A 10,000-nucleotide genomic window follows, 5' to 3' on the forward strand; every position below is an offset into this window, starting at 1 on the left:
GGGGTAGCGGCAGCATGTCTCTGATTCATGTGAGAAAAATGTCAAGTTGCGAACTCAAATCTGTAGATAATGTGTTTTCCCAGACACAGGTGGTTCTGCAGGTGTCCGTGTGTTGTGTATGTAATGGATGCAACATTTGCAGCATCATTTGCATTCAGTCAACACAAATAAGCAGGTCCAGTATTAATGACTGAGTGCACGTCAACTATATTATAAGCATGTAATGTTATCTTTGACATCACTTTACATGGAGAGAATCAGTGCTTGTGGATCCAAGTCATACTCATTTTTAAATGTGACCTCAGATGTATTTTCTACATATTATATTTGAGTTGTGATTGAGGTCTTATTGTGGCTGTGCTTACTTCCTCATGCGTCATAGTAAATAATAAACAATGTCACAGCTATCTTAAAAGACATTTGAAGGAGCAAAAGTATTTTGCCCATGGCCAAATAGTGAAGTGCATGTGACTGGCTGCTATTCCAAATTCACCCCCATGCCTCTGTGTGTCATGAGCAGATGGTGAGTTCAGTGATTGGCTGAGAAGAGGGCAGGGTCCTTTCCTGCCCACCCTTTTTTAGCTCAGCCACTAATGTCACATCATGTGCACGCTACAATATGTGCCTGTGGTGAGTCCTGAACCTCTCGCTGTTCTTGCCCCTTTTGCCCGGGCTGCGATGTGACAAATGTTCTCCCTTACGCAATGTAAAAGGACATTTTTAAAAATTTTTTGGTGTGTGTTAGTTAACAGATGCAGGTTTGAATACACGTATTATATACATATTCACAAGGGGTTGTTTTGGCTTCCACAAGTTGGTCCAACCAAACTTTTGGCCTAATGAAACGTCTGGCACCAACTGTCCCGGTTATCATAACCCAGACAACAGACAGAACAAAGCTGTTCAACTACAGCTACGGCTCATTCAGTCCTTGAACCTCGTTTTCCTGGAAAGAATGTTCTGCACAAATCCAAACTGGCTGATATGTAGCAGGAATACTCCTCTGCGCCTTCATATTCGCAAAGCAATACAGGGCAAATTTATAATCAGCACCCTAAGTCTTTTTCATTTTATGTAAAATGACTGTATTCCTGCTGTAAAAGGGTGAAACGGCACAATCGGGTCACATCTTGTGTTCATGACTCGATGATAATCGATAGCGGCTGCCAGAGTCAGTCAGTCCCCGTGCCCGTGGAATATGGCTGTCGTCACAGCTGCCCTGAGAGTCTGAGTCCTGCGGCCATGTGATGTGTCACTGTTCTATTTGTGAGCTGGACACCTGAATGGTTTGTACACTAAGAGGCGTCTGTGTCACGTGCGAAACCACCGCATGTAAACGTCTCTCTCGGCTCTGTCCGTCTGAAACATGGACCACTAGTCTACAGCTGCACTCTGGAGAAAGTGTTGGAGTGGATTTATGAACTGAAAGTAGAGAAACTGAGATCATCAGTGAAGACAGAAGATCCTGTTCTGTATTGTGTTGTGATAGTGAGTATTTGTCTGTATTGCTGGGCAGATCTATATCTGTCTCTGCTGTGTTGTTGTAGAAGAGGCTTTTGGAAATTGGATCTTGGACGGCCATGATTTTTAGAAGACATCACAATGTAATTTATTTAATAGATAATCCTGTTCTGGAATGACTGGCAACATCATGGTGTGGTGTACCTCTTTGTGTTTTCTCATTACATAATAACAGTGAGATATAAAGCATGACAGTGTCTGGAAACAATAATGGTCATGGGATTATTTGGCATGTTTCTATTTGATGAAAGAGAAGTCAGCAAACATTTCACATCTCAAGCAGGCTCCTCTGCTGTCAGTCTAACCTGCAGCAATCAAAATTAATAGCTGATAATTGTAATTAAGTAAGAGAACAATATATTGCATACTGACGATAAATATGTTAATTCATGTCCAATCAGGAGCTGTGTTAGTACTAGTAAAACTTGTATGAGAGTATGCAGATTCAGCACCAGTGAGTATGAAGCTGACTTTACTCGATTTAAACGTAGAGCCCTGCTCCCATAAAAACAACCTGATCAGAACCATTTTCTAAGCAATATAACGCGAGGGAGCCACACTTCTACAAATATAAATGTGCAGTATATATTTTTAATTGTTTGACAAAATTTGATAAACTAAAATGTGTGTTCGTATGAACATCCTGTGGTACTCATGTGGTCCAGTCCATGCTAAATAGTATGTCGTACTACTTTAGGTGTGAAGAACTCAGACTCGCCCGCAGGTGGAAGTTCATTTCCTGTGTCCTGATACAGCTTGTTGTGTGATCTATGGCTTATATCAATGTCAGTCTGAATTTCAGCAGCACCTCTTCATTGAATTAAGACTTTGTATCATTCTTGTGGATGAATGAGGACGAATAAGCTTGTGCGTTACAATGGGTGTACGCTCATCATGTTGTCGTGTTGTGATAACGTCCAAATTCTCATACCACCGTCTTCAATGTCTGAACACAAAGTTAGCAATGGAATTTAGGAGTGTCTTCATTGTAAATGCTAACTGTGGGCTGTGGCTCAGGTGGTAGAGCAGGTTGGCCCCTGATCCCTGAGTAGCTGGTTCAATCCCTGGCCCAAATCCGGGTTGCGTCAGGAAGGGTATCTGGCGTAAAATCTATACCAAATCAAATAAGTAGATGGTGACCTGCTTGTGCGACCCCTGGGCAAAAGGCTTTCATTTAAAATAATTATACATACATCATATTATACATCAGCACTTTGTAATTATTGATTTATCGGTATTAATCAAACTGAACCTCAAAGATAGACGCATGTTTAACAGGAAGTAATACCGAACTGGAACAGCACCATGATTTTTTTTAAGTGTTTTTCTTTGTCTTTTTACACATGCACAGTAATCTCAACACTCCAATCCTGTTGTGCCAACAGGTAAAGTATCTGCTGTAGAGCTTTCGGTACAGAGCGCCTGCCAGGATGATTCTGGCGACATTAAAAGGCATCGGGAAGCAGCTGCTGCGGGTGAAGGTTGTGGACTGTAACACAGACGAGTCCCGCTTGTGTCGATGCCTCAACACGTTCGACTTGGTGGCCCTGGGTGTTGGCAGTACGCTAGGCGCTGGCGTCTACGTGCTCGCTGGTGCCGTAGCCCGGAGCAGCTCTGGTCCTGCCATCGTCCTCTCCTTCCTCATTGCTGCCCTGGCTTCTGTCCTGGCCGGTCTGTGCTACGCCGAGTTTGGAGCCCGTGTTCCCAAAACTGGCTCGGCTTACCTCTATAGCTATGTGACGGTCGGAGAACTGTGGGCCTTTATCACGGGCTGGAACCTCATCCTCTCTTATGTCATTGGTGAGACACTTTAAATCAGGAAGGAAAGGAGTTGGCCGCTACATCAGATATTGCTCAGTTTACATAAATACTCTCCTCTGCACAGGAACGTCAAGTGTGGCCAGAGCATGGAGCGCCACCTTTGATGAGCTGATTGGAAAGCATATTGAGGAATTTTGCAGACGGTACATGACCATGAACGCCCCGGGTGTCCTGGCAGAGTACCCAGACATATTTGCTGTCTTCATCATACTCACTCTGACAGGTCAGGAGCAGCTCGGATAAATCTTCTGTTTCATCTTTCTTTTTTTTTTTTTTTTCCTGTTATAGGCGTTCATCTTTCACATTGTCTTTTGGATTTGCTTGCAGGACTGCTTGTATTTGGAGTGAAGGAGTCAGCATTGGTAAATAAAGTATTCACCTGCATCAATATACTGGTGCTGCTCTTTGTGATCATCTCTGGATTGGTCAAAGGAAACCTGAAAAACTGGAGCTTGAACCCTGAAGAAATCCTCAATGCCACCACCAACTCCAGCCTCAAGTGGGTGAAATGAAACGCTTATTCCCAAAATGTGAATTCCTAATGATATGCCAGAGTTTTAAACAATCAAATGTTTTTTTTCCCCCTTTACCTCCAGTGTGTCTGATTCCTTACCATCAAAGGAAAGTCTTGGTGAAGGCGGCTTCATGCCTTTTGGTTTTTCTGGCGTCCTTTCTGGTGCCGCCACCTGTTTTTATGCCTTCGTAGGGTTTGACTGCATCGCCACTACAGGTGAGAGGAAACATTATAATAAATACCCTGATAATCAACACACATGAGCCCCATCCTCTTAACGTGCAGTTATTTTTCCTCCCCAGGAGAAGAAGTGAAGAATCCCCAGAGGGCCATTCCTGTTGGGATTGTGGCCTCGCTCCTTATCTGTTTTGTGGCGTACTTCGGCGTGTCCGCAGCCCTCACCGTCATGATGCCTTACTACATGCTGGACAAGAACAGTCCTCTGCCGGTGGCCTTTTACTATGTGGGCTGGGAGGGAGCCACTTATGCAGTGGCCGTTGGCTCTTTATGCGCCTTGTCGACCAGGTAAGAGGCTCTTCTGCCTCTCAGCACGACAAGTCAGAGAGGACTTGTAATTATTCTGCATGCATTTTTAGGAGTGAATAATTCATGTCCAGTACACTGAGTGTAGAATATTAGTTTACTGTATCCTCTTCTGTTTAATTTGGTTGTAAAACCCTTCATGGATTTTCATGGGTACCAGATGACAGATTGTGGAGCTGATCCACTGAGAGGGAATTTTGTGTATGATTTCTTTGAAGTAGATTTCTATGAAACACAGCTGATGATGTTATTTAATGCTGTTACTTAAAAGACCCCTGGGGAGTTTTTCTTTGAAACAAAGTTCTGTTTACACTGAGTTTACATTTACTTACTGGAACTGTGTGAATTAATGAGGTTTAACAAAAGTGTTGAATACATTTCCTTCATCATAAAATATTTGCATTTTTTTTATTTTTTATGTTTGTATTGTTTATATTCATGTAACATACTGGCTGTCATCTTTTTTGTGCTTTGTTGGGACAAACATTGTGTTTACTTGGTGTGTTACTGTACAGCCACCTGTACATCAGTGGAGCAGTGTGAAGCCATTGGCAGGAGTTCTTATCGTGTCACCTGCATGCATGTGTGTGAGAAACCGTCTACGCCAACATTGAATTCTTCATTTGCACATACTGCACATACTCTATGTACCGCTACATGCACATACAATGGTTACTATCATGCATATACATACCTACAGCCACGCACGTACATACACACATGCATACAGAACATACACATACATATACAGTGGGTCCAAAGGTGCGAGACCACTTTCTCATTCACTTGAATACATCGAATATATAGCCCACACGGACAAAGTATATATGTGTTAAATTTTGGCGTTGATGGCTTCTCATTCACGTGCGTCCCCGTGTATGAGAGCAAACAAAATGGGCAGCCACACGTTAAAACACTGCTCCATTGTGTCGGTGGTCTAACACCACAGGCTATCTTGATTTTTAGTCTTTTAAGGACTAATTTTAATTCCAAAAATGTGGCTAGATTTTTGTAAGGGATATTATGATAGCTTAAGCTAATTTGCAATGTCTTGGATGATCTGTTTGCCAGACATATGTGGACACACAGCTGTTTAATTTTTATTTACTTCTGGTCTGGGGCTGTTTTTTATTGGTTCCAGTTCCAGTTAAGGAAATTCTTAATGCTACAGCAAACAAGTAGCGTGCACAGTATTGTGCTTCCAGCCATTTTTATGGAAGTCCCTTTCCTGTTTCAACATGACATAAAAACATTCTTTTCTATCTTGAGTTCAGTGTAGACGAACATGACCTTCAGAGAGCCCTGACCTCAACCCGATCTAAGACCTTTGGGATGAATTACAATGCTGATGAATCCCACAGAAGCGCAACATTGGTTTCTGCTTTAGTGGTTGAAATGGAATGAATCTTAAAAATCTTGTAAAAAAGCCTTTCCATAAGAGCGGAGGCTGTTATAATACAATATATGAGATGTTCAGCAATCAGGTGTTCACATACTTTTTGGCCATGCGGAGTATATACATAGAGCAATTATATAAAAAGCAATTGGTGTGTTTTTGGTTCTTAGTTGCTATACTTAATTTATCCAGACACCCTGTTCCCTGTTCTAACCGTGTGCCTTCACTTGCACGGCATGCTTTTTCTCTCTCTCCCCTACTAGTTTACTAGGCTCCATGTTCCCAATGCCCAGAGTGATCTGGGCCATGGCAGAAGATGGCCTTCTCTTCAAATGTTTGGCTAAAATCAGCCCACGAACCAAAGCCCCTCTAACAGCTACAGTAACATCAGGTGTTGTGGCAGGTGAGGTCACCATCTAAACCTACTAACTGGTCGGGGTTCTTGTCAGAGCCCTAAAAGACTCTTGGTGCACACGGCCTCAGCACAAGCACTCAGCCAAAACCAATATGGTGACACAGAATAAATATAAATATAACAGAATTAATATTGTTGCCATGTAAAAATCTGGCGGCGTAACATCCTCAGTACAGCCTGCTGTGTTGTTTATCAGGATGTCAGGCTGCAGAGAGTGGCTGCAGTTGAGGCCTTGTGTGAGAAACCAGGGTTCAGGAACATTTGTTCGAGTTATAATTCTCTGCCTCCCCCTCCTCCTCCTCCTCCTCCTCCTCCTTCTTCCTTCATCCTTGGCTTAGTCTCCTTGGCTCCATGTTTCCGCTCCCACGCATTATCTTTGCTATGGCTTGCGACGGTCTGCTCTTCTCGTTTCTGGCACGTGTCAGCGAGAGGAAGACGCCCATCATCTCCACCTTTGTGGCAGGGCTTATGTCTGGTAGGTAGCAGAGATGAGGCCAAAGGCAACAGTGCCCCCTTGTGGAAGGAGGATGGCGTGGGGTTGTAAATGAATGGAGCTGTTTTAAAAAAGATTTGCTGATTTTCTAAAAATAGAAAAATGTAAAAACTCTGAAACTGTCTGCATTATATTGTGGTGAATGCACTTTATGATTTTTATGACTTTATTGATTAACTTGAAGGAGTCTGTCCTCTTAATGATGTGTGTTCTTGTCCTGTGTGTCCTGCAGCTGTGATGGCGTTCCTCTTTGACTTGAAAGACCTGGTTGACCTCATGTCCATTGGCACCTTGCTGGCCTATACTCTGGTTGCTGCCTGTGTGCTGGTCCTCAGGTAGTCCTCATCTCTGTGCTTATATATCCGGCCTAAGCTTGACTGGCCTGTAGAGGATTACCAGTCTGAACAACACCATATTTGTCCATCCTCAGACTGAGGAGGAAATCCCCAGTCAGAGGTCAATCAGAGCAGTTAATCTAAATGTGTGTGCAAGTGTTTCAGTTTCATTTTTTTTCTAGATGACTGATCTGAGCTGTCGGTGATATGAAAAGTAGTCTTCAAAGACAGGATTGTAGAGTCTTTGAGGATGAGAACAGACACTGAGAGTTTATCAAAGTTCAATATAATTTTAATAATTAAGAGATAATCATTTAGAAGCTCCTACCTCATCTATCTCCAGCCTTATTAAAATGTGTCAGCCCAAAATACAGTTTATATATTTCATGCGTTTCATGTAATTTACGCATGTTACAGGAGATTACAGTGGTCCTAAACCCTTGTAGCATATTTAACATAGAAAACAGCGGTTTTGGGAGTTGAGGTTTTGACTGTCTGTTTTGCCGTCCGAAGGTACCAGCCTGAACAGCCCAACGTGGCGTATGAGATGGCCAACACTCAGGACGAGCCCGAAATCGTCGAGACTTACAGCGAGGGGAACGCCGACATGCTACCACAGCCGGAGGATCGCTTCACCTTGAAGAATCTCCTGTTCCCTTCAAACACAGAGCCGTCCCCGCTGTCTGGTTTTGCTGTCAACATTTGCACTAGTATACTGGGTGAGAGACAAGGCCAGAGAAAACTGGGTGAAAGTGCCTGAATAAGTCACCTGATCACTGATACAGTAAACCATCTGATGTTCTCTCTTTAATGTGTTTTTTTTTATTATTATTATTTCCACTCAGGTGTTCTGGTGTGTGTCTTCAGTGTTGTAGCTGTTCAAGGAGGACTGGCACCCTGGTCACTGAGCGTCCTCAGTGTTATCATGCTGGTCTGTCTGATTCTCACCTTCATTGTGTGCAGACAGCCACAGAGCAAGACCAAGCTCGCCTTCAAGGTAGGAGTGTGTTCCTTCACCCAAGAGTTAAACAGCTAAACTTCTGCACTGTGACCACTTTAAAAATACAGCACAAAACAATTAAAGGGGGATTTGCTGTAAATGACTACACATCTTTTACACTGCAAATTGTGTTTACTTGACATTATTGCCGACTGTTTACAAAGTACACCATAAGTTTTTTTTAATTGGTTGCATTCTGTTTGGTTCAGTTCATTATTTAAATCAAATTACAGGAGCCTGAAGGTTTCTCTCGAATTTAGTTTTCCATCAAAGTGAACACACGCTAAAACATTTTTCATGCAGTAATGAGATGAATGGAACCCAATGGCTGCTTGGAAAATATGTAATAACCTTAAATGTATGTCAAGGCTTTTGAAATTTATTTGGAATAAATGCAAAGTTGTTCATTTTTCAAGTCCTTTGGCTATAACCAAATAAACCAGGCTGAGGTGTTTCCTGTCACTTTATACTCAGAGTGTATCTTTTCTATCTAAAGTTGTAATGTTATTACTCATTAAATATGCACACGGCTCTCCTCGCAGGTTCCCCTGCTGCCCTTCATCCCAGTCATTAGTATGTTTGTCAACGTGTACCTGATGATGCAGCTCGACAGAGGAACCTGGCTGCGCTTCACCATCTGGATGGCCTTAGGTACTTTGGAGTTTTAGCCAACAATGTCAGATATTATCTCTTACTGTCCTCGTGCTGTTGAAAATGAATGTATCTTTGTGTAATCATCTCTACGCCATTTGTAGGTTTCATCATCTACTTCGGCTACGGAATCCGAAACAGCGCGGAGGCAGTGTTGACCAGTTCTGACGCCTACCCGCCAAACTGCACAATAAAAGGAGAGCCAATGGGCACAGAGAAGCAGGCCTTCTTCCACAACGCACAGAACGCCACCGGAGACGACGACGATGACGACGACGAAGATTCCTGAGGAAACGGGAGGTTCACTGATCCACTCTGGCTCCAAACATCGACGTGCCAAACTCTCAGAAATAGCTACAAATCCAGGGGATATGTGGAGACCTATATGCACCTGTTCCCTCAGAGCTTTGAGTTGATTCCTAATTCCAACCAAATATAGTGTCTAATTTGGTAAGAGACAAAAAAAGATTAAAAAAAAAAAGAGAGAGAGAGACAAGATGAATCTTCATACGTCTGAAAACCAAGATTTTAGTTCAAAAAACAAATCAAGCTGTGGAGAGCAACCAAAGGCAAAACCACAGGTATGACGTTTTTTTCAAGGTATGTACGAGCTGTACAGTACAAATAATCTTTTAAATTTAAAACTTTATTTTGTTTGCTTAATCCACAGTATATCAGAATGATATGATGATCCCCATTCTTTTTTTTTTTTTTTTAGATAACTTATATGAACTTGAACTTTTTGAGAGTTCAGCTTATGTTACTGCTCTCCTCCTTGAAATTGCTCAACATTTCTGCATGTTGGCTGTTTACACAAAAGACCTTAAATGAATTACAAAAGCTTTTTAATGAAATTAGGCTCATCTTTTCCTTTGGCAAATTTGCTCGCGTTTGGCAGATGTCCTGGTAAATGTTTGTCACTCGTCTTGCTGCATTAGTAGGCACAGTGCCGGCTACTGTGTCCAAATCCCATGAAAGATTATTTTTTAAACCCATATTCTTTTATTTCACACTTTTAATTAATTGCATTAATTAAGAATCAGAAATTAATAATCCTCAAACATAGCTGAGAATCTCACTGTATCTTGAGTGGCTTTTGTGAGACACCGCACAGTTGTAGATTTGCCTCAGAGGTACAACTGTGTGTGGAAACAATGCATTTTGATACTGAGGAAAGATATAGACAGCTGTACCTATTTTATACATTGACTATTTAGCAGAGAAAAACACAGCATAGTGTTATATATAATCGGGTACACTACTTTGTTATCGATATACTGTATCTCTCCCACTCTCTGTGAAAGGGTTGAT

General features: G+C 42.1%; 1 protein-coding gene across 3 annotated transcripts in view; it reads left to right on the forward strand.

Annotated features, from left to right (window-relative positions):
• Nucleotides 1-10,000, forward strand: part of LOC111653145 (high affinity cationic amino acid transporter 1-like) — a 14,997-nt gene that overhangs the window by 3,444 nt on the left and 1,553 nt on the right. Inside the window, exons 1-12 of one of the 3 annotated variants that reach the window (XM_023403617.2) lie at nt 1,343-1,488; nt 2,907-3,321; nt 3,407-3,565; nt 3,670-3,841; nt 3,939-4,072; nt 4,159-4,381; nt 6,059-6,198; nt 6,936-7,038; nt 7,552-7,757; nt 7,884-8,035; nt 8,581-8,689; nt 8,794-10,000. The exon at nt 8,794-10,000 is cut by the window's right edge and continues 1,553 nt beyond it. In XM_023403617.2, the coding sequence (XP_023259385.1) occupies nt 2,952-3,321; nt 3,407-3,565; nt 3,670-3,841; nt 3,939-4,072; nt 4,159-4,381; nt 6,059-6,198; nt 6,936-7,038; nt 7,552-7,757; nt 7,884-8,035; nt 8,581-8,689; nt 8,794-8,978 (1,953 nt within the window). In that variant the 5' untranslated portion in view covers nt 1,343-1,488; nt 2,907-2,951 and the 3' untranslated portion in view covers nt 8,979-10,000. Of the gene's footprint in view, nt 1-1,342; nt 1,489-2,906; nt 3,322-3,406; nt 3,566-3,669; nt 3,842-3,938; nt 4,073-4,158; nt 4,382-6,058; nt 6,199-6,548; nt 6,686-6,935; nt 7,039-7,551; nt 7,758-7,883; nt 8,036-8,580; nt 8,690-8,793 lie in introns of those variants that run through there. The other 2 variants (XM_023403618.2, XM_023403616.2) reach the window with 2 other exon arrangements.

This window comes from Seriola lalandi, unplaced genomic scaffold (assembly GCF_002814215.2).
Source record: "Seriola lalandi dorsalis isolate HSWRI2012SDOR001 ecotype SW California unplaced genomic scaffold, Sedor1 jcf7180002054163, whole genome shotgun sequence".
Lineage (NCBI taxonomy): Eukaryota > Metazoa > Chordata > Actinopteri > Carangiformes > Carangidae > Seriola > Seriola lalandi.